General features: G+C 39.5%; 1 protein-coding gene across 1 annotated transcript in view; it reads right to left on the reverse strand.

Moving 5' to 3' along the window:
- LOC138583792 (dolichyl-diphosphooligosaccharide--protein glycosyltransferase subunit STT3B-like) overlaps positions 1-25,579 on the reverse strand; it is a 69,785-nt gene that overhangs the window by 11,722 nt on the left and 32,484 nt on the right. The window contains exons 2-9 of the mRNA XM_069655788.1: positions 19,344-19,452; positions 18,295-18,582; positions 15,429-15,494; positions 13,262-13,361; positions 7,091-7,189; positions 6,017-6,163; positions 4,160-4,208; positions 2,583-2,737 (exon numbers count right to left, since the gene is read on the reverse strand). Of these exons, the coding sequence (XP_069511889.1) occupies positions 2,583-2,737; positions 4,160-4,208; positions 6,017-6,163; positions 7,091-7,189; positions 13,262-13,361; positions 15,429-15,494; positions 18,295-18,582; positions 19,344-19,452 (1,013 nt within the window). The remainder of the gene's footprint in view (positions 1-2,582; positions 2,738-4,159; positions 4,209-6,016; positions 6,164-7,090; positions 7,190-13,261; positions 13,362-15,428; positions 15,495-18,294; positions 18,583-19,343; positions 19,453-25,579) is intronic.

The following is a 25,579-nucleotide window of genomic DNA, read 5'->3' on the forward strand; positions in this document are numbered from 1 at the left end:
GCGGCTGTGGCTCAGTGGTAGAGTCGGTCGTCTCTCAATTTGAAAGTTGGGGGTTCGATTCCTGACTGCTACAATCACATGTCTGCTACAGTCAAATTGCTCCTGAAGGCACAGCCATCGGGTATGAATGTGCATAGATCTGATTGGAGATTGGCACTTAGGTCATTGCCATCTGTGTTTGAATGGGTGAATGCAACATGTAGTGTAAAAGCAGCTTTCAGTGGTTGAAAGACTAGAAAAGCACTGTATAAGTACGGTTCATTTAGTTGGATGTTGATTTGTCATATCAGTGTAAATGTGTCGAACACAAAATTACAAAGAATACAAAGAATCACCAGAGCTCCAATGACACGTTGTCATCACGATACATGTTGAAATTTTAAACATTTAGGGATCTGCTGAATACTAAAATAACATACTGATTGATAACTTTTTTACAGCAATTTTTGACCCCAAAAGAAAACTTTGATCTGTAATATGTGAAGAGATAAGCTTTCACGTCAATCGTTTGTTTCTGTTTCTGCAGTAAATGTTGCATGCACCCTACAAACTGAACTTGTGTTACAGTCTAAGCATATACTGTTGCATTGTTGGCATATATATGTTTTATTTTTCCCTAATATCATATTTCATTTAAAGCTCTTAATGTTCTTAATGCTCAGATTTTTACTGTGTGAAGCACTTTGAATTGCTCTCTGTATGAATGGAATCCTTACTATAACTATATATAACTAACTTAGATAATCTTTGTTTAAAACTAACTGACAAGCTCTGCTGACCTCATGCACCTGACAAACAGAACTGAAAAAAACCCAGCACTATCTAATGGAAAGGATTTTGAATTCTGTTTAGCGAGAGAAAACCAGTGCCTGTTTTGTGGTGCGAGCCCAGTATACCTGAATGCTCATGTGTTTTTCAAGAGTGTCAGTATTTATGGGGATACTTCTGAAACAATGCTAAAAAGTTTGGAGATGTTTTTTTCTGCAAACTTTATTTGGAAATATTAAACTTCAGGCTGCAAACTTCTTCATTTCAAAATCGACTCTTGAATGTTCATTGTTTAAAAGCCCAATCATCCACATAGGTCTCTTCATAAATAAAACCAATAAAATACTGAGTAAAGTAGCTTCATGTTAAAAATCTGTGATTCTCTGACGCCCTTTTTCTGCAGACACAGGACATCAGGAGGAGCTGGGAGCCTAGCTGCTGGTATTTGTGGACGCTGAGCTTGTTTAAGGTAAGGATTCCTCCACAGTTAAATGTTTAGGAGGATTTTACCTTAAGCCCAATGATCCGAAGGGATCTCCTTATCTCCCAAACAAACTCAGCGGGTAATTAACACGAGTAAAAACACTGAATAAAGTGGATTAATGTCATTAACATCCTTCATCCAGTTAAATGATAAAATTACAAATGACAATAATTTGATTGAACCATTGAGAAAGCAGTCAGCTGAAAATGTTTTATGTCTGGCTGACAGCTGGTACCTATGGAACACTCTGATGATGCATCTTGAAGGTAATAAGGTGATATGTTGAAACTTTCTAATTGAACAGCTGAATCCTGTTCTACTGATGCTTAGTAGGGTAGAGCCGTAATTGGAAGCAAAGATAATTTTACTGTTCAAAGGTTACTGTTAGGGATCTTATTACTAACACAGAAAACAGAACTGTGCCTCAAGGCTCCGTTTCAGTTTCAGAACGGTTATAAACCTACTTAGAATCCAAACAACTTCACATAAAACAGTCAACCAAGTAACGTAATCTGAAAGAAAGGCAGTTATTATTTTACCAGCTTTGAACTTCTGTTACTCTCTGCTGTGGTTCTATTTTTGAGAGGTATTTTCAAGAAATCAAAGTGGTTCACACAAACATTAGCAGGACATGACATTAAGGTCACTGACTTGATCATTTATTTTTGTCACTTTATGTGTTATTGCCGTGGGTTTCAACAATCAATAATGAAATGTCATTATGTTCTCTATGTTGTCAAAGAATACATAATGTCACCTAATGCCAAGGTTGCACTTGGGGGCAACGACAGACATAAAAACCACAATACGGGTGTGAGCCTTTGTCTTTGTTATTGTGGCTTAGTGGTAGAGCTGTAGGGTAGAAGGTTGGTGGTTCGATCCCTGACTGCAAAGGTCTACATGTTGAAGTGTTCTTGGAAAAGACACTGAACCCCAAATGACTCCCACGTGGTCAGGTCCTGATTTGAGATTGGGTTTGCATAGTAGCCTTTTCCATCAGTGTGTGAAAGTGTGTGTGAAAGGGTGAATGTGAAATGTAGTGTGAAAGCGCTTTGAGTGGTCAGAAGAGAACACAAGTATGGCCCAGTTACCATTTACCATTGTGGCCACTGTGTTAGTAAAGCTAATTGTCTGCATCTCCACAGCAACAATTCCATCAACACTTATCAACAACGGCTTCTTTGATTATGAATCATCCAATACTGGAACACAGTTTTGTATCGATTGTATTTAAAGGGCAAATGGGAAGTTTCATGACCCTTGACCTTTGACCTATATCTGGTGTTCTTATCTATAAATAAAGAGTGCTTATTATGTTCAAGGCTCTTACCAAAGACACGTTCATCATTGATGTTCTTAATGCAGAACCAGAGGCCTGCTGGGAAGGTGCACACGAGGATGTGAAGGTCAAAGAAGAAGGACACCCAGGTAGTGGGCTGGTGCTCAGATACTGATGCTATAATGGGAATGTGGATCTTAGCATAGCTGTGAATAGAGAGAAAGGAGGCATAGAATAAAAAGAATGGTTAGGCAAAGGGAGACAAAAAGGTCTTCATAATGACAGTATTACATCTTTAATGTATTTTAGTGTAAAAACTTCTTTACTTAGTTAATAGTTCATTTTATTCCCATTCATTTCCATTTGAGTCATTATAAAATGAACAACTCTAATTGATAGCTGTGATTATTATTCAGAGTGGAATGAACAGGAAAATCAAAGTTTGGCTGATTTCAGTTCTCATGGATCCAAGGATGACCTCATTACTTTAACTGCACTGCAGCAAAAGTTCATTTCTATTCAAATACTCTGGCGTGTGCACAAACACACAGGCACTGCGAGTTTCACAGGTGATTCTGCGGTCTGACAGTTCTCTGCAAGCCCAGTTCAGTGAGAGGAGAAAGGGAGCTTTATCTGTTCTGTGTTTTATGACGGGCCTGAGTGGCCGGCTGACTGACTCACTGTTTGGCCATAAAAACATTTCTTGCAGCTACAGAGAAGCAAAGCCAAAGCTGTAGGACTTTGTTAGCAGTTGATTTTGTTAGATCTGGAAAAAATATACGAATGAAACAAAGTCCTTTCTCACTACAGAAGAACAAAGAGGTACAAGCTGGGCTGAGCGAGAGGAGATTGTGAACTAATGAATCATCGGTTGCTTTGTTCTCCTGGACGGATTAAAAAAACAAACCAATAAACCGAATGTAATAAAATTCCAGTCTGGCTTTGCTGAGATATTGTGTTCACAAGAATGGGACGAACGTGAGGTCACCGTCCGCTTGACCTCTGACCTTTAACAACCCAAACCTAATGAGATAAGATAAGCTTTTATTCGTCCCATAACGGGGAAATTTACAGTGTTACAGCAGCAAAGTGGATAGTGCAACATTACATTAAAGAGCATATAATAAGTAAACAAGTGTATCCTGAAAAATATGTACTGAGCTAATAAGATTATAATAATCAGATCATCCTTTTCAACTGTTGTTCCAAATTTCAAGTTATTTCTTCTTGGTGTTCCCGAGATATTCCATTTACAAGAATTGCAGAATAATGGCCAGTGAAGCATTTTTCCACGACATTTTGATGTCAAAATTAAGTTTAACCAGAAAACAATGCGTCCAATCTTGCTGTTGCTGGTGCAGAGGGATGACAGTAGGTAAGAACCCTTACCTGTGCACTAGAAAAATAATTTAACATGCGCTCAGAAAGGTGGACGTCATAGTAAATGAACTAGTAAACAAGGAGGAATAAATCTTTGTAAAAAAACTCCCATCCCACCACTTTCTGTCTCGTACAGCTGTGGAGGTACATTTGTTAGTACTGTACATCCTTTAAACCTAATTCTTTTTACCACAGCCGTCTGATATTTTAAATCAAATTGTGAAGTAAAACACATTGAGAGGACTTACCCAGTATCCCAGAGAGAATAGAAGCGCCCACTCCATGGAGCAATGTACCCTGAAGGTGAAACACACATAAACCCTATGGACTCAGTATGTACTTCAGATTAAACAAACACACATCTAACCACCAGTTACCTGTGTGTACACACACCTGTGTGGACCATTCAGTGATCTGTGGATTCGGTCACGCTTCAGTGGAACACATAATTACTTTAAACATTTCTTGTGCATGTATTGATCATATAATTACTCTGCATTAAGCACGTGTTGTTGTGTGTTGCAGACATGATGAGCGGCTGTAATGAGCTCTCTCTGGCCTGCTGTCCGCTCAGCTCTGCAGTGCAATGATAAATGAGAACACAGAAACTAATCGTCTGTGTAAGATAGCCAAAGGGGGTCTGACCACACACAGATGACACATGTGTGATCTCAGTGACTGGCTAATCATTATGGGATGTTTCATTTTATCTATCATAAAGCCGTTGGGCTATAAATGAGGGTTTCAATTACTGTGACCACACTCATCAATGCCGTCAAATGTAGGGCTGCCCCCCAAAGAAGTTGATTCAAATCATCAGTCAATAATACCCAAAGTCTTGCATTTTGGCTGATGTATTTTCTTTGGCTGCATTATTGATTGGACACAGTTCACTGCAGGAGCAACAGCATGGCAGGCTGAGAACACTACAACTCTCAAAATGACCTCAGTGTGGATATTCACAAGGATTTAACAAGGAGAGTAAAAAAACTATTGTTTCTCCAACACTTCTGACAGCCACAGGCTGTTAGGAAGGGCTGCAAAATTAGCTGTTGCTAGTTTATTTGTCAATGCTCATCTTGTTCAGAGGTTAAGATTCCTTCACCGTTCATTGTTTCTGCGTTTTTTACCAGGATCCAAATTATCCGCTGACGTCTCCTCCTCTTTAAAACAAACGCACCCGTCGATTAAAACAGTCTTAGATAGTTTCATGTTAAAAATCTATGTCTCTTCAACCGAGCTGAGGTGGTGCTAATTTAAGCTTAGTAGATGACTTAAATCCTTCATCAAACCTTCGTATTCATTCAAAAAGACAGTCTGGTATAGCCCTTGATGTATGTCGTCTGTAATGTGGACCCCAGCAATATCATGGTTTCAAGCCAGTAATGGTACACAGTAGAAAATTATACTGTAAACAATGATGCTACAAAATGCTACATCAAGACCTTATAGCTAAGGCAAATGAAGAAAAGCAACAATGTGTCCAATCAATAAGTATTATGCGTTGCACTGAATATATTTTTTTCTTTACTCTGAACACATGCAGTGTGGTTTATTTAGAATTATTCCGACACACACTTCCCTGCTGACCCATACACTCACTGTAGCACCAAATGTGTATCAATCCCCAGCAAATGCACTTTTTCCTACTCTTAAAATGTGCGTTATAAACCCAGGATTTTACGGAAAAAAACATCAGCCGTGCATTTTATGACCCTTTTGTTTAAATACTCCAAAACAACTGTTTGTTTTGGTCTTCTAGTGTGATTTGTTGAAAGTTAGAAAACATATTAAATACATCCTGAACTAAAAACATAATATGCCTTACCACTGATGTGTTAAAAAAGGCTGATTTAGTAAACTTAATCTGTGTTGAGCTGTGCAAATACTGTCAACTCACACTACATGTTTTAATCTGCATGCTGCAATTTTACTGCAAACACTGAGCAAAACTTCAGAGTGGTATGCATGCACATGTGTAATAGAACCACTTGACGTGTAATTGAGTTTATGTTGCCACAAAGGGTAATGTGTTTCTTTTTCAAGTTTAAAATATTTTTTCCATATTGCAAATAAAGTACTTTAGATGGAGAACATGGACCCACCTGTGTAAGTCAGATAGATGACAGAGAGAAAAACCACTCCGGCAGCCACAGACACTCCCAGGAAGAACAGAGTCTGGAACTCCTGCCTGGTCAGTCTGTCCTTCAGGTACTGCAGGAAGGCATAGACCTGCAGCAGCACAAACACACCTGCACACAGACAGCACAGTCAGACTAAGGTAAACATATGAACTATTCTCTTTGTTCAAGTTGTACATAAAACCCACACTCGATCACGTGATCTAAAACTTTGTATTAATTGTAAGTAAAACTTTTACTTTATTTATTTATATAGCACCTTTAAAAACAGAATGTTTACAGTGCTTTGACAGACAAAGCAAAGGCAGGAACTCAGGAAGATTACAAAATACAAAACAGTTGAAAATAACTTTCAACAATAAGGCCAAACAGAGAGTATTTGAACAAAAGGCAAGAACTCAAGTCAAACACCCAAGGTCAACAAGAATCAATGCAAGTAAAAAGATTAAAAGTGATCAAACAGAAACAAAGGCAGTTAGAGCAATAAGCAATGCAAATTAAGAGATAAATAAAGAAATAAAAGCAATGAAAGACCATAAAAGCTTATATAAAAAAGGTGATAAAAAGGGTTATATCTAGGTGTTCTATGTTATATAAATGTCAATCATTTTAAACAAAGATATTAGAATTTAAAAACAATTTAAGGCATCATTTTGGCTGAACCTACATACTTTCATTGACTTCTGAATGACTAAAGGAATCCCTGCAGGTTATATCAGAGTCTGTACTTTTTTTTTTTTTTTTTACTTGACTGTATTCTTATTGTCCTCTCTGGAAACACTGGTATAGCCAAGCTGCTCTTCAAGCTTATATTATGAAGCAGATGGTCCAAGATTAATATTCAAGGATCGAAATTAGAAGACGAAATGGGCTAATTGCAAATGTAAAAACAATACACTGGTATATTAATGTCCTACAGTGAGACTAGTTCAGGTTAAATATTTTTTTAATTTCAAAATTAACACTGACCCCTTCTATTTGGCTTCTAGTGCATTTTTCCCTACTCCCCCCTGAGACCAAACGTCCCTGGTTACTGACCTGCAGCAGCCATGTGTTCACTGGTCCTGATCGGCTGGAAGCCCACAAAGGGGATCTGCATGGACAGGACCAGGCCGATGATGTAGAAGGTGCTGTAGGCTGGAGAGAGAAACAACCAGTTAAAGACAAGTCTACATGGGAGCACATGAATTGACTCTATTCACTCACTAACCTTCATTATTTCATTATTGTGAGTTGTCTGTATTTTTCTCTGTATTTATAACAGAATAGAGAGTATTGCCAGCCTTCCTCTTTAAATTATTTCACTAAGCAACAATGTCACTTTGCAGGTTTAACACAAGAATGTTTCCCACACTAATAGAATCATACCCATAAAATATATAAAGACTAACAAAAGTTAGGGCTGGACAAAATTAATGAAAATACTTTCCACGATGACCTGTTCTCTGTTTAAATATTTTACCTTACTGACAGAATAGTTTGATGGCATCCATTCCCCCAAAACACAGAGTCTTTGACGCAGTAAACAAGAGCGAAACCCCTTTTGAGCTTAAGTCAAGACTGACAGTCTAAGAGCGATTAAGCTTCAGAGTTCAAACCATTTACACAATTGGGGAGTCAGCAGCACAGCAAGACAACAGACTGGCTGTGAGCTCTGCAACTAAACCTGAGAACTGTTTCAAACAAGCCCTCAGAGGTCTGAAACACTGAGACAAAGCTTCACTGAGAAAACCCCCCAAACAAGTTCTACTGGTCAGATACTGCTGCAGGAGAACTGTGAAAAAAGGTGAGTTATATTTAATTTAGCAAATTCGCCTTCCGTAACTTTAGGTCTGCAACAGGAATGACAACTTTAGAGTTTATCATGGTGTCTTTAGTGATCTAATCTTTCATAACAGGGAAATAGGAAGGAGGGAAAAATTGAGGCAAAATCATGAAGTTAAAGGTTGTTCTTCTTTCTTGTTATTTAACAGCTGAAATTTGCACTTGAACATTTGATTTTTAGTGTTACACAGTCTTATTTTTAAGTATCTGATGAATAACATGTATAACATGTACAACATAACATTAAATGGAATTATCGATCCATGCCGTGAAAAGAGATGAATGATGATCTGGTCATCACTTTGCGACAAAACCAACATCTCTAATCTAAATCTAAAGGCTTTGCTTCTGTGGCTGCTTTTACACCAGTTATACAAAAGGGAATCGTGTGTGCGCGTGTGAGCGCATGTGATTGGTTGGGGGTCTTTGCCAATTTGTGTCTGGGCATAAAATCAAACCTCAATCCTCCCGACTGCTGTGTTCACTAGTAGACTTGATTATGACACACTTGATTATTGGACTTACACCAAAGGCGTGTGTCTTGCTATCAAAACTGTTCTGCTGTTCTCTCTGAGCAACTTTCATTTTGTATCATGATTATCTCATCACTTTGACAAGACACCAAAGGAAAAATATAAGTTTGAGTATTTTGGTTCCCAGCCAAGAAATATGCAACTCATTCGTCTGCAGTTTAGATTATATTTCCAAAGGCCCACAGACCAGACTGTTAGATTTACATTTAAAGGATCAGATCCAAGGCTGCCCTGTTACTGATCACTTTCATGTCTGTCTTCTGATGATGACAACATTTACAGGAATTCCAGAGGACAGGAAAATGAAAAGAAGTATGCTGCTGACCCAGACTGTATCACAAACTGCTTTATAAAATGTGTACAGGTATTGTAACTGAAGGAACCAAGAAACCTTTCTTCACTGACCCTAATGCACTAATTCTCAATTTAGATACGCTGCACAATCTCATGAAATCAAATACAATTAGCTCTGTAATAAAATGCACCCTTGTGAAACTTAGAGAGAGTGTTTCAGGTTTAGTGTTTCACAAAACTAGTGCGATTAGGCGATTCACATTTTCTTTTCTAATTAATTACAGGCTTTAAACTAATGGCAATGAATCGCATATATCAATGATTTCTGTGAGAAGCATCACATCACATGTAGACTTACTGTCTGGATTACCCTGTTTCAAGATGGTTATATCGGACTTCCACACTTTAATTGTGCTCTATTCTTCACCTTATTAAGTGTTAATTCACAAACTACTTTAATCTGATCCCTTCAGTCTCCTAATCCTGCACCTCTGAACACAGCTGCTTGCCCCACCCCCCTTTTTCTGTCAGTCACTATAGCAGAAGGAGAGAGACTGTACTCATCAGCAGTCTTTCATTAAGTCACAAGAGTCAAATATTTTCTCTCGCAATTCAGTTTTTACGTGTGAACAAGGGATGTTATTTATGACTTGGCATTTTAAAACGATCGATCAAATGACATGGGCAGATTTTACAAGCTTTTAAACAGCGACAGATAGGTTGATCAATGAGTTCACAGTAGGGACGTACCAGAGGATGTCTCTGTTTGTGCGTGTTTCTCTACAGAGCGCGTGTGTGTATAGACCCTGCTCGTAACAGGAAGGCTACAGGAGGGGGAGAGAGTGAGGTCTGATTGTCCACTTATTGATTGATCTCCGATGATAAAATAATAAAAAATGTAAGGCCAGGTAATTTTGTGTCACTTGTTTCCGTCATGTTTTCAAAGCTGCCATATACAGTTGTGTGATCAGTGGCGTATGAGGTCAGGGGATATAACGGAGTGCGATTAATCTGCGTGAATGTTTTCGAGGCATTATTTTTACTGTAATTTATTTATCGAAATAAACGTGCAATTTCGACAGCCATAACCAAAACACAACATGTTACCAATCACAACTACCACAAAACCAAAACACATTTCACAAAGCACATTTGTGAAAACACATAAACACATCGTATAACAAAATAACATTTTAAAATATATATATATATATTTCACAACACGCAACCTTTTCTGAAATGTTGATTTTGTGAGATGCCCTGTTTGTTAAATGATGCTGTGGTTTGAGAAATGTCATGTTTTTACAAAATGTTGAGCTTTGTAAAATGATTCAAGTTATTGACATGAAATTCTAAAACCTCATGCTCCTTCCAGCACTGCTCAATGTGCTCATTGTGATGTGCTATGGTTTTTTAAATGTCATTCAGTTTTATGAGGTTTTTTGTGTTTGGACCCTCAGTGACACCATAATTATCACAACTGGTGGTGTTGTATAGCATCAAACTGGAGATATGATTTATTGTGGGGCTGGCTCACCACTGTTTCACTGGTATTTTAAGAAATCAGTGTATTTCACTAAGTCATTGTTGTATTGTGAATGCCTGTACTGTGCTGTCAAAAAAATAATAATTCTGTTGGTGAACAAGGTAAATTGTACATTCCTTGCAGTGCACCTCTCAGCAGAGGTGGAAAGTAACCAAGTACAAATACTTTGTTGCTGTACTTAAGCAGATTTTTCAGGTATCTGTACTTGAGTATTTATTTTTCTGACAACTTTTTACTTTTACTCCCGACATTTGAACACAAAAATCTGTACTTTCGACTCCTTACATTCTCAAAACAGGCTCGTAACTTGAGTTTTAATAGATGTGAGGGGAATTATCAGTTTTTTTATTGTGGTCTCTGCACGCTGCCTTCCCAACATCAAGACCGATTTCAAAGCTGTAAAAAATGATCCAGGTGCTCATTTGGGACCTCAGTTCGTTTCAGTCTTTATTATTCTGTCTGAAATTTGGCTTGCAGCAAAACCAGAAAGTGTCCAGTGATAATAAACAAAGAAAACTTTCCTAGTGTGCTGAGGACTTTTTTCGTTTTGCCCAGTTATCAAAAGGGGCATTGTGTATTTCTGAAGTTCAAAATTCTGGTGTTGTTACAACTCGAGAACAAAGTTTATGCTCATTATTGGCAGTATATAGCTTAATCGCCTTTGAATTATTTTTATCGTTATTATTATTATTATTGTGAGGTTTAGTTAGCTTTGCAGGAATACTTTTTACTTTTGTACTTTAGTACATTTCAGGGCCTGTACTTTCTTACTTTTACTTGAGTAGAGGAGTTGAATCAGTACTTCTACTTTTACACAATTATCTGTACTTCTACTTAAGTATAGAATGTGTGTACTTTTGCCACCTCTGCCATTCAGAGATTACTCCACAGTCAAACTGTGTCCAAACACAGTTGAGGTGATCAAATAAACCGAAAGAGGAAACTTCTTGAATGGTTAGAGACACCAGGACAATCTAAAAAATAACATTGTCAGTTACTGAGACGTGATGTACAAGTTTTAACAATGAAGCTCTCATCAGTGTACCAAGCCTACAAATGTTAAATTAAACCTTGAACTAATAGAGATTAAAAAAACACCTTTAGGGCTTGAACACTTACATTTGGACATTTTTACAGTTTAATCCATGGAGGTCCAACGAAAAGTTAAGGCCTCAATTATATTTTTCTTTGACAAAATTGTCTTGCCTCAAGTCTATCTCCATGAAAACTGAGCAAACTGTTAAAACGGTGCTGGGTTGCAGCTGTAAAAAGCAACTCATTTTAACTTATTTTTATTAACATAGTGCCAATTCAAACCAAAATCTCTTTGTAGTAATACTGTAAACAACTAAATCCACAATGAGCAAGAACTTGGTAAAAAAGTTAAGATAAATGGTTTGTGATATGAAACAGTGGTCATTTAGAAGAACACTTCAATGGTGGTTTTAGTAACTTTCATGCACTTTGCTGACAATAAGGAGGAGGAATAGCTTATACCCTCAAGACGTGTGCTTGGACCATTGGTGACCCACAGCAGCTACATTCCATTGGTTTCTGACAACTCAACTTTGTTGGTAAGATGTAAAAGCTGTTCAAAAAACAGCACGGTCTGGTTATCTCTGCAGTTTAAGCAGGTACCAGATGAGCGCTTTGGTATGAAATGCATTCAAAATGGACAATGTACTATCTTTTTTTTAAGCCCTGTCATTGACAGTCCAAGAAGACAAGTGTCCAAGAACCTGGCCGTAGCCCTCTAGATGCTGAGTAATATGATGGAACCAGGAACCAGTAGCCAGGCTGATACCCGTTACATCCATCAGGAGCTTCCTTAGTTTTCTTTTCTGCAGCAGACCAGATGCTGCTCATGAGAAAATTTCATTTCAGTTGGATTTCATCTTGGTATTTATGCTTTATTAGTCAGAGAAGATGAAGCGAGAAGATGAAGCGAGAAGAGGCTGGTGTGTGACAGCAGGTCACAAGCTGGACTCTAAATCACAGAACAAGGTGTGCGCCACAGAACACACTGAGCTATTACAACTTTGAACTAACTCAATTATCGTGTTGCTGCAGGCTGCAGGACTGGTCTTCAGAGAGAGACACACACAGGATGTGAGGAAGGAGGTGTGTGAGAGTGGGGGTGTAGGAGGTAGGAGAGTAAGGAAGGTATATGGGTAAGTCTGCTTGATGCTAAATTATTCATTTTGCCAATAATCCTGTTGAAGGATATAGAATCCAGCAGTCACCCTGTAGCATTTCCCGCCCTCACTCCTCCTAGTCTTCCTTCTCTGCTTCTTTTCTATCAGCCTCAGTACAGGTTCTCTTTGATTCCACATTCAACAGCTTTCTTGTCACCTCACCCTGTGCACACATTATAAGTCCTGATGTGTTATTATTTCTGCAGCATTATGGCCTGGTATGGTATGTGTAGGCTACTGATTTGGATGATATAGTTTTGAGGCATCAGTAGGGAGCTTTGAGCTAGGGGTCAGAACGGGTTCAGGGTGTGCGACAAGACGAACCCTTTGAAGGGAAGACAGCTTTCATCTTTTTTTTCCTTCTTTTTTCCCTGCCTGCGTTTCCCCCTTCATCTCTTTTACTTTTTATGACATAGCCCTTCCACTGTTCTCTGGAATTTGTTTAAAATGATATTTGTCTCATTACAGACACAACGTTGGCTGCTACTTGATGGCATCAGTTATCAGTAAAGGTGTATTTACAGTGCAGATAAGACGGTTTATTACCCCTATATCAAGGTGTTTGGCTTATTTTTGAGTCTTTTTAAAGTAGAGAAAATACAGTTTGTATTTGTAGCTGCTGACTGTACAGATAGGACGCCCTTTATGTTGTTTGTTTAACCAGGATGTGCTACACTGAATGTCGAATGAGCATCATCCCAAAGTCATCTGTTTATGCCCTTGAATGAATGTGACCATAAAGTATTCGTGTGTGTGTGTGTGTGTGTGTGTGTGTGTGTGTGTGTGTGTGTGAGAGTGTGTGTGTGCTGCATCTCACCTATGTAGACTCTCCTACTGAAGCGTTGCATAAGGAGCAGGACAAATACATGGAGAGGAATCAGGTTGATGATGAACACGTAACCGCCCCAAGCTGAAACCTGTGAAACAAATAACAGTACAATTTATTAAATAAGAGCATTTTGGTATTAATAATTCTGTTAATTATTGGATCGGTGTAACTATTTAAATTATGCATGCACAAGTACACAACAACATATACACAGTTAGTTAACTGCTTGTTGTTATAGTGGAAGTTTGATCCCTGCTGAATCTATACAATGATTTCAACTGCAGTAGATAATCAGTATTGTAACCAGCCCATGAGTCCTTGTAGTCTGGGAGCTGTGTTTGTTTCCTCTGTTTCACAACGCACACACACACTCTCATAATGAGATGGGTAGCAATAAGAGGGAGGGTGCAGCACTGCACAGCCCACCTGAGAGCTGTAAAATCATTATGAGCTAGAGCGTTAACACTGCAGTTCAGATTATGCTGTTGGTCCCCAAACCCTCAAAAGCACGCACACACACACGCACACATTCAGAACAACAGACACACACATGCACCTCTTTACAAGCTATGTGCTCATTGTCTCCAAGTGTCATCTAACTCTCAGGCTGTTAGCAGCTGCCAGAAGAGACGCTGCACATTTTACAGCATGAAGTGTCCGATTCATCAGTCATGCTGGATGTTAGGGGGATAAGGGAAAAGGTCCCCCAACAGATCTGTTTTTGTCTGATGAAAATGGCTTTCCGGTGATTTGAGGCGAACAAACTTTGATGGACATCCACAACAGCTCAATGTTTACCCATCTGCAGAGGAGCTTCAAGTGGCATGGTGGTGACTTTTAAATGCTTTTGTGTGTCAGAGTAAGTGTGTGATACATATACTGCTCTCCCTCTTATTTAGGATTTAGATTTGTGTTTACATTGTACCAATCGGCAACCTCCTGGACTGTAAAATTAAGCCAATGCCAATCTCAGAACCCACTGGCAATAGCCTGACAACGATATAGCCTATGGGAGCCACGGTGAACATGCCGGGCATTCTGGTTTAGCCAGCGTTTAGCGATATGGATATTAGCAATCCAGACTTCCTTTTCCGTGCGGTGCATTGTTTACAGTCCACTTAGCAACTTCAGAAGCAACTATGTGTTCAGATCACAAGTTAAGTAATATAATACAGCTAATTGTAGCCCCTACATTGGACATGTTGTGAAGCTTTTATTATAAAATCAAACAAATTATATGGCTTGCTGTTAATAGTTGCGGTTAATAGTACTAACAAACCCTCCCAGAAGTCTGTGCTCCAGTTTTTAGATAAGTGAAATTCTAGTATGACTTTATTTTTATGTTATCACTAACTAGCAGGTAGAGGTGTCTGCGCTCACCATAGCGGGCTTGTAAGCCTGTATTTTGTTTGTGCTACATTTATTTATTTATCTATTTATATGAAACACATTTTAATCGCATGTTAAATCTAAATGTGGTCATTTCTGGCTCCAGAAAATCAAGACGCCAAGCTTAAAGCCTTAAAAGCGCAGTCCACAAACCGCGACTGACGTCATGGTGGCTCTGTCAAATTCTTCTATACAGTCTATAATTTTGACCTTAAAGTTGTCAAATCTTGAAGATCTCAGTTTTCGTTCTCTTTGGCGGCACATGTGTCAATATACAGTAACTGCGGGAGCTATCCAGACAGTGTTGCATGTGTGACGTCAATGGCTGGCTCCCTTTGTCACGGTTGTAACTCTTGGTTTTCCTGGCTGACGGTCGCTTTCCTTTTCAGACTGTTTGCCTTCATCTGAATTTGTTCCTTTTTCTTTGGATTTTCACAAATTTTTGAAGTTGTATCTGTAGTCATCGGTCCTTCCTTTGTTTGTTCAGCCATAGTAGATTAGAGAGCGGAAAAGCAGCCGCTTAGCTCCGCTCACCCTCTCTGGCAGACCGACCACTGCTGGGTGATGGAAAACACGTCGCACAAGACAACCGGTCCATAATACAGCGAATGCAAAGGCTTTCGTCAGTGGGCCATAGGCTCAATCACCGTTGTGTTACCTCATTCAGCGATAGATAGTGACTTAACAGACATTTATTTAAATGAAAATCTTCAAGATTATCACTTAAACATTAGGGTTTGGTTTAAACTGCTGTTAATGCTCTCACCATGTAGAAATAGGAAAGGCAGCATCCGATGGCCCAGAAGACTGACCCAGTCTTTACAGACTTCACCTGCAGAAAACAAAGGAGAATATTTAACAACAACAACAACAACAACAACTACACACAGAATGATATCTACATCACCTGCTTTATTTAACTGAGTTGCACTGTTGACCAATTTTTCCTGTAGGATTTGCTCTGTTGCTTCTTACCCAACAGGACTTGTGAATTATTCATGATGTTTCCCTCTTTAATGACCTGCACAAAGCAGAGCACCATGTCCTATACATCTTTACCTTCCCCACTGCAGTTCGTGAGAGCTGCTAACGAGGGCTTAGAAAGGCTAACTAGCCCTGACTTAACCAAGGCAGGGGTGGGAGGCTGCTATTGGCTGGATGAGATTGGATGATTGGAGGAGCTGAGCCAATGAGATGTGGAGGATGAAAGGAGGCAAGCAACAGAATGAAAGTTGAAGGAGAGTTAATGAGAGGAGGCGCGAGACTATACGAGGGAATGAAAAGGGTAGGCAAGATGTTTCCAATGGAGACTATCATTAAAATGTTCTATTTTTCTGTAGCCCAGATCTAATTAGAGCTTTAAGTCCTGTGTGTCTGAAAATATGTTTCATTTATTTAGGATGTGTTTTAAAATCTAAAATCCAGAGCCCAAAAACAAAGGTTAACATTCATCTCTTAACCAGGTTAGACGATTCCCCATCTATCCATACCACTAATTAAAAGTGACTTCAGGGCTTTCGTAGCTGAGAAAGCAGATTCCTTTTAATCTCAGAGGTATAGATAAAATGTCGCAGTGAATTATGTTCACTAAGAATAACACCAGCCTATATAGCCACATGCACAGGATCAGGGTGATGGATACATCAGGGAAAACAGATAGAGATGCTTACATGCGGGTTAAAACACAAAAGTCTATGTAAAAAATATTCATGCCATTTCTATGATGGCAACAAGCTGTGCACTGGCCAATAAGCTGGAGACAGCTCCATTTACAGCACCTCCTGATGTCCTGTGTTTGCTAAAGAGCACTTTAATTTGGCGCTTTCTCCTAACATTATCTTTTCTAATTTTATTTATTTATCTATTTTTTCTAGTTCAACTTCATTCTTTCTGCAGCAAAAATACAAACATTTCCATTCAAAACTGGTTTTCTAGATGCTTTGGGGCAGCAAAAGCAAGCTAAACCTCAGTACCATTATCGCCAACAGTTGCTCTGGCTACCTTGTCAGCAAACAGATTCCTCATTACACACTTAGCAAATACAAAACATCAGCTTTTGTTTGGAGTTTTGTTTCAGACCTGACAAAATTATAATATTTAGTGTCTCTCTTGTTCGGTCTCAACCAGTGTTAATGTTTTATGTTAGTGTTTTCCAGCTATGTAAGATTTCGTCTTCACAGTTTGAGTCACATTTCAGTCATTTCTACCCTTTATAGTTTAAGTCTGGTTTTAGTCGAAGACAACTCAAAACCTGTTTTAGTCAATAAAAAGTCATCAAATTTTGGCAAAACTTTTAATCAACACATTTTCTCACATTAAACTAATTTAATTATCCTAATACAGGTTCATTTGACTGTAAAGCTAAAATAACTAAACTATGACTATAAATAACTAATGCCTGTACTACTGAAATCATGTGCATCACTGTTAAAGTTTAAGAGTTGGACTGTGTGTAGTTGTTACATTAGAAATAAACTAATAAAATAAATAAACTAAAATAAATACATTACGTATTAAACAATACATTTTTTCAGAATTCCTCTTTCCTTATTTTTCCCCGAGGGGAAATTCAATCTATTCACTTTGTTTTTTTACAAACATGCTACACACACAAAGGTCCGAAATAGACGCATGCACAAACAGGATCCAGTAGACATGCACTAATGGAGAGATGTCAAAGTGAGGGGGCTGCACACAGACATGCGCCCTGAACAGTGGGGGATTCAGTGCCTTGCTCAAGGACACCTCGACGGAGCCCATGAACTGGCACCTCTCCAGCTACCAGCCCCAATTCCGTGCTTGGTCTGCACTAGGACTTGAACCGGCCACACTCTGGTTCCCAAGGCAAGTCCCTACAGACTTCTTGTGCAGAAGAAGCCTCAAATGACGCGTAAAACACCCGTTTTTCTGTGAGCGCAAACTGAGCCTGAAACAGCTTGTGTTAACAGAGAAAGTTCATGTCCATCGTTGTGATACTCGTTCTCTCACTAGTTAGCTAACTGGTGCTTGAGGCTTTGTTGAGCCAGCTTACTTTGAGAAAGCCTGTGTATGTTGAACTTGCTTCGTAGTACAGCCCTCTGTTTTGTGTGGATGCCGCCAAGTTGTTGTCAAGCTGCTAACATTTTTGTCCTGTCTCGTTTACGAAAATAATACCAATGTTTTGTCACCATTTCATTATTAAAGATCTATTTTTAGCTCATCAGCGTCTCCTCTTCGTCATGGAAAAAAGGTTGGTGATGAACATATAATGTCATCATTTTCATTCTGGTCTCAACCAACTTGAGAAAAAATGTTTACCAGATAGACTGAAGCTTCTGTACCAGCTAAAAATTACATTCAAGGGACAAATGCTTCACTAACTAATAATTGGTAAGGCAATAAAAAAAAAAATACCTGAAAACATTTACTTTATGAAGTTAACAAAGTAAAATCATTCAGTGAAACAAAATGGCATTTCAGCCTGAATATCAGGATAAAAAAATGTTGAGTGCAATTTTTCCATGGGTTCATCACAAAGAGCTAAATCCTTTCAAGTTATACATCATTTAATTGATTAATTCATTAATTTATCAAGGTAATCAAGTTATGTATTTCAGTTCAGGGGAGGAATAATAAAGTATCTACAGGCATACCCAGAGATAGTAGGTGAACTGCAGGGCAAAGATGGCGATGCCTTCGTTGTCGAAGGAGCCGGCCACAGAGCGGGAGATGTAGCCGGGGACGATGGCGATGAAGCAGGCAGCCAGGAGCCCCGCCCCCTGGTTCCATAGCTCTCTCGTCAGCAGAAATGTGGAGATAGAGGTGAGGCCGCTGAACACCGGAGCCAGGAACACGCAGACATCCCGGATATGGACGGTGATGTGCAGCAGGTTGAGCACATAGTGGATGAGGCCGGCTGTGACCATCAGACCTGGGTACACCTGGAGGGGAGGAGGGGAAACAGAGGGGGAGGAAAGGACAGAAATTATTCATACCTAACTTTAATGTAGATTTTAGAAAATGTTGCTCCATGCATCTCGATGCTTCTGAGACAGCAAAATGACAACATTAATTATTTCAATGAGCAGATCAATAGCTTCTTGCACACTCACAGAGCTGCTGGGCAGATAATTCCTGAACAGAAAAGACAGTATGATAATTTGTTTTTGAAGGATCTATTCCAAAAACTGAACTTTTCTATTAGGACAGGGTCACTTTTCATTTATATTAATCATTAAATGCGAAGCTCAATGTTAGAAGAATACTGGCATCCAAAACATCACAGGAACTCATACCCACCCCTAATGGAGAGATCACAGAAGTGTAGAAATGTAGAGAGAATATAAGCATTCAGAGATGAGTTGTAGCATAATGATGTGTTAAAAGTGACCTCAGTCTGTCTGTCCTTCAGCTGTTATGAAGACGGATCTACTCTCTGTATAGTGCGAGTGCTCCCTGCAAACTCCCTCCCTCCCCCAGGTGCTCTTTAACCACCCAGCCATGCTTAGTAAGTGTGTCTGTGTGTGTCTGTGTGTAGGACTTAAAGTTGAGAGTGAGTTTAAGATGATGATTTATCACAGTAATGTGACTCTTGAGATATAAGGACAAAGAAAAAATGGGGCTGAGCGAGGGAGAGTACAATCCTTCCCCAAACTTCCCAAGTGGAACGCTCACACACAAACAGAGCACAGACAGCACTCACCGTCCCCCCGACTATCCTGCCAAGAGGGTACCAGGCTCTTTCGTCAAACCAGTTGAGGAACTCATAGAAGCCATTGGTGGTGAGATGGTGAGTCGACCTGTAGTTGAACCTGCAACACAGAGACAGAAGCAGAGAGAGAGGGGCTGTCAAACAGGGCACACCACCACAAACAGAGCTACAGAGGATATTAGGTTTAGTTTTTTTCATCCCTCAACACTCCAGTAAAATCAAAAACAATAAAGCAGTTTAAAATCAGTGTTTCTCCGAGACTGCAGTGGAGGTGATGCTAACTTTAGCTAACCCTTTTTCTGCTAAAGTGAGGTAGTTAAAAACAATGTTATTTGACTTAAAACACTATGGAACGTAGCCAGAGCTGGCACATGTGCCAAGCCCCCATTAACGTGAATCTTATAGGTAAAACATGACACTCCTGTAGACCGATATGCAGTATGGTGGGGACATGAAACAAAAGGAACAAATATTTGAGGTAGTGCTGCACAGTTAATCAAATAATAATGGTGATGGCGGTGATATTGATGTTAAAATGCTCGGCCCATAGACAACTCTGCTGCATATCAAATCAAGTGCTACCTAAACTAACAGCCACTCCCCCAGGGGGCGATGGAGAGGTGTGGGCTTCATTTTTGGGGGAACTGGCATGTCATGTCATGAGCGCCTATCTTGCAGCGTCAGTTTAGTGTGGAAGAGTGAACAACAGAGACGGTCGGGAGAAGCAAAAGTCAAATGTCTGGAATAGCATGATGAGTGTTTGAAGGCCAAGAGGAATAATGTTGCTGCTCCCCTTCCTTTTCCATTGTCAAGTCAGACATCCAATACAGCCACGCTGTACACCCTATCCACCCAACTCCCAAAGGCACACTAAAATTACCCAGGATGCACCAAATTCAGGTAAAGAACCTCATTTTAAGTCTTATGCTGCATTCATTATATAGTATTGGATTCAGGCAGACGGTAGATGGCAAACTGGATATAATTAATAATTTAAGTGGACGAGGGCAGGACGGTGAAATGGAGTGAGGCCGGCAGAGATCGCCGGCATTGCTGTGCAAAGTTGAAATTGTTTTAACTTTTTTCAGTACCTCCCTATCACAACAAGAAAACATGGGCGATCTGGACAACAAGAAGCTTATCATTTTTATATCACCATATGCGCTTTTGTTGTCTATTTTTCAGACGCAGATATAACAGGGATACACCAAGTGCAGTTCTCCTTTCACTATCCATATTGTAAATGAAAGAATTAGCTTACATTTTTAGGGAAATCTAACAATATTTTTTTGTTTGCAATAGAATATCAATAATAATAATCAATAATTACACAGAATGATGACACGAAATAAATGTATCGATGATAGTTTACTTTATTTAACATCACCATAGCAACATCTCGTCAATGCCCGTGCTGCCTTTCCGTCGGAGTGTTTATTTACTTTTCCCGTGCTGTCATAAAGGTGTTGTCTTCCGTCTGCCTGAATCCATGTGAACACAGCATTAGTCTGATGCAAAATTAGTACGGGGCGTAGGCGTGAGCTGGAATGCAGCACAGAATGGAACTGAAAGCGTTGTTCTGTTTATTTAAGTCTAAAGGCACAATAAAAAATGTTGTCTCTAAAAGTAATAAATAAAAGTGATTAATAATCCTGATGTCAGTAAATCAATATAATCATGACCATCATTTTGGCCATAATCGTGTATGTCCTTATTTAAGACTTCATATTGAACAACTACATCCGATTGAACTTACAGCCCCAGTTTAACCGTCCAATGAATGAGTAACCTTGCACTACCACTAAGTTAAAATATATTTCTTTTGGTTCATTTTTAAAAGTTTTGAAAAAAACATGGACCAGAACTAAAAGGAAAAAAATACCCTTTTCTCCAGCCTCCGTCATGATCAAGTAAAGTGCCAAAAACAGCCATTTCTTCCAGAGTCACATCAATGGGAATGTTTGAAAAAAGTCGGCTATATAGGGATGGTGACATTTCCTTTTCAATGAAGACTTATGAGTTTATGAAAAGGAGTTTTTTCTTATTTTACCATGTTTTGCAACATAATAATTACTCTTGGGTATCAACATAATGAACCTGAACAAAGCAGGTCCGCTAACCTGTTGTGGACTGGCCAAATTCCTGTAGCTGTACCTTACAAGTTGCAATGTCAAGTATGAAAAGTACAAACATTGTGCACTGTTGGGGGGTTGGGAAAAGCTGACATCAAACAAGCTTCAACTTCCAGTAATCACAGAGTTTAAAAGTTGTACAACTGAAAAGATACAAGAAATGAATCTTCAAAGTCCACGTTTACAGGCACGGTTGGAAATTATGACGATGTCACGGCATGAAAAGATTTCAGAGTTTCCATGCCATCCGCAGAGGTAAACTGATGAAACAATGTCAGCATGAAGAACTGATGAAAAACCACAGCAGGCAGCAGCTGGAGGAACTATGGATGACAACAAGAAGGATGTTTATAATTTAGAATGCTTCATAATTGTGGGATATTTGTATCTGTATGAATTAACTGTGAGATTCTTACTGTAAAACGAGCAAAGAGAAAAATAATTGCAGGCAGGTACACAAAAGCTCAAGCCTCGGAAGAATTTCAGACCAAGAAGATTAATGGCCCAAAGTAAGAGGGAAGCCGAGCACATTGTTGAATAGAAAACCAAGATTGTTCAAATGTAGATGTCAGGATTGAAACAAAGCAAGGACAAGAAAGGCAAAGACAGCTAGAATTTGTTTTGGGTATTTTTTTAACCCTTTCCCCCCAAACAAGACGTGTACCTAAGCTCCCGAGGCTGTGTATCCAAATTAGTTTTAGAGTCATTGTCTTTGTCGAGCACATTGTAATGTAGATCTGTTTGAGGTTTAAGTTTAATCAGTGTGAGCGAACTAACTTTTTTTGGCACTTGAGTGTAGTACCACCATCAGGCTGATTGGATCATATTGTTTTAAAAGCATTAACACAATAATTCCATCCTATAAAATAAATATAACATGTCGATCTAATAATTGAACACAGTAAATTTGGTTAAGAATCAGACTAAGACTGTGATCTCACATAACAGCACAGCAGACACAGTCTCATTGACATTTTCTGTTTGGCACATAACACAAATTAGGCAAAAAAAAATCCCCAGGAGAAATCTCTCTCAAGGCTGTATTTGCCCTTTTTCCACGACATTCTACCTTCACATTCTTCCTCATCTTATCTGTCTGCTTTCTATTCCTTAGGTTGTTTACAGCCACTGAGACATTAGGACAGGAACAATACAGCTACAGCTTTGTCTATAATTAGACAGCGCTGGTAGATGGAGTGCTTCTATTGTACAAATTCTGCTTCTAGCTTCTGGCCTTCAGACAGAGACTGTGCTGATACACAGCAGTTAGTCTGCTTGTCCCCCGAGCTTTTGCAAGTATTAAAGTGCTCGATAGAAACTGTCCCTCCATGAAAAGCAGGAACTTGATGGAGGGATTGCAGTGTACGGCTTGCTCAGCCCCCTTAGGAGTCAGTGCTAGATTGAGAGTATGTGCTCGGGTGTTCAGGCTTTCTTGAGGCTCAGTCATTTGACTGAAAAAAGTAGGGAAAGAGAAAAAGTGCCTGCAAACACAACAACACACACAACTAACAAAAAGACAATCCATTAGGTCCTTGGTGCTCAGATTACCGCCTGGACTGAAAGTATGCTTCTCGTTTTCCTCATACATTCAGAGTCACAGACAGCCTGCAGTATCCACACTTGACTCTGTGGATGATGGGCACTTAAACGTTTCCAGTCTGGGTCTCAGTCGAAGCAAAATCCGGTCTCGCTCATGGGATCCGAGCTCATTAAAACATGAGCTCTGTCTCATGTTCAGATTTAGCAGGAAGAGCCTAACTAGCCTTGAGCCAGACAACGACATGAAATCAACCTCAAATGGCACACAAGTGTTTGTCCAGATAGTCTGCATTCATTAAATTGTTAGGATTCATAATTGGTATAAGGGATGCTTAAATAAGGGGGCAGTAATGAGATGCATCTTTTTCCCTTCAGCATTACAGATGCAAAACTACAAATGTTCCTATTAACAGTGGCTTCATTGTCTGATCTCCACCAAAGAGGCATCCGAGGCCCTTTATACTCCTGTTCAGACTCTCCAGTCTATCCAGGTCGTGCTGTTAACCACTGCAGGCCTCCTGACTCAGTAAGTAAAGCAGGTCGCTGCTATGTCTGCATGCCTGAAAGCAAAAACTGACAGAGCTGACAGTTCTTCAGAAAATGGAAACTGGCTTTTGGAAAATACTTTGTGAATGAAGGTTTTTAATATTCAAAGGGTTATGCAACAAATTAGTATCTTAGCCTGTGCTACAATTTCTTGCTCAATGGCCCTCAATCAAGGTTTGGAACTTTTGGATTGAAGTGAGAGGTTTTTGTAGTCTTTAAGCTCAGGGAACAGATGGATTTATTGGCAGCAACAAAATATTCTCCAGCATTAGGCTACAGAATATAGAGATGGTCGAATGGCTAGTCCTGACTTGGAGGGGGACCAGGAACCATAGCTCAGTGATGGATCAGGCATAAGTGATCAGTAGAGCTGGACGATAAATTAATTTCATCAATTAATTCCAATTCAGGGTTTAGGGTAATGTTATTATGGTATGTAACTGCAATTCATTCCCTAAGCTCCCTTAGTTCATATTGACACCAGAGTTTTCTTCAGCTTGCGCTAGAGCTAATAAAGGTGAGGGCTTCGTTCCCAAACAGGCTCCTCGGGCGTTTGAAAGTGGTTCAGATTTGCCACGACCTCAAGTCAACCACTGGCCTCTTTAAAGTTTATCTCAATTCTGTAGCAAATAAATGTAATAATGTATTTACTTCAGCATCTCAAACACTTCTATACCCTTCTAGACAACAGGTTATATTGGCTGCATCAACTTAATTTAAGTTCATAAAGTCCATATTGCGCAGCTTCAGTGATCAGCACTGTCCCAAAAAAGGCAGTTTAAAGTATTCCTATGGGGTATGAAACAAATCAGGAAGGTTCAGAGCATAATATAATACTCTCATGGGACTGCAGATATTGTCCTATTTTTGTCAGCCACCTCCCTATACCTGGAAGATGAACTAATAACAATTATATGAGATGTAAAGCTGTAAGCCTGATGCATTATTCACTCTCAGGTAATAGATTTAGTAGGCAGAGTAGAATATATTTAGATTGCCACTTGTTAAAAAAACCCCAGAGAAAACAAGGTGCTTTATAAGTTAAACATATGGCCGACATGGCAAACAATGTGAATGAAACATTCTGCCTCAAACTCAGCACTAAGCTTCTGTTACCAGCAGCTGCCCGTGTTGAATATGTCACACTGCAGGCACTGCAGAAAAAAACACCAATCACTCTGAGGCACTTGTCATTAGGTAAATAAATGTTAGCTTTACAAATTAAAGTCTGTAAATAACTCAGACACACAGCTGAAAGCTTTATTGCACTGAGGTAAATCTATTTTACCACAGGCCTCCTGTGGGCTCACTGTAATGCCTTTCCTGGCCCCCAGGGGGCGCACAGCAGAGAAGGAAAATAAAAATGCAAGCATCATTTGGACTAATCACCATGGCAACACTTGTGGCCTGCCACTGCATTTAGAAACTCATTCACAGTGTGATGCATATCTCTGAGCTGAACACATTCAAACATACAGTAAGTAAACAAACTGAGCTCTGTTGTTACATGTCTGCAGAAATCCCTGCAGGCTGACGCATCACTCTGTTTTGACAGTTAGAGTCCCTTTAGCATCACCCTTTGGTGACTGTGAAATGCTGCAGTGCAGTGGCGTGGTTGGGGGTGGAAGTGATGATCATTAATGTCTCATATAAGCTTAAAAACATAAACACATTCATGAATTTATTTCTGGTTTAAGAGTTTGAAATAGATATTTTTATGTCTGCGGCCGTCTGTGCAGGAGAGGATGATGGCAGAGTTGGCAGTTACCCCTGCTTTATTATTCATGATTACAAGCCCTTTCTTTTCCCGTGTGCACTCTGCTGAATCTTTAAATATGGAGGACGGCCAAAGAGCAGCCAGGGCGGCATCACCTTTTAATGACCTGTACTGCTATCTCTTTTGAGGACACACAGGGCAGCCTCTGCAGGGTGATCGAGCTCCCTGCTGCTTCTAGATGGCATGTGTGGGAGCGCCACACGGGAGGGATGAAAAACACACAGCTCTGAGAG

This window comes from Semicossyphus pulcher, unplaced genomic scaffold (genome assembly GCF_022749685.1).
Source record: "Semicossyphus pulcher isolate SPU_LCO1_2020_fin unplaced genomic scaffold, fSemPul1.0.p SCAF_9, whole genome shotgun sequence".
In the NCBI taxonomy this organism is placed as follows: Eukaryota; Metazoa; Chordata; class Actinopteri; order Labriformes; family Labridae; genus Semicossyphus; species Semicossyphus pulcher.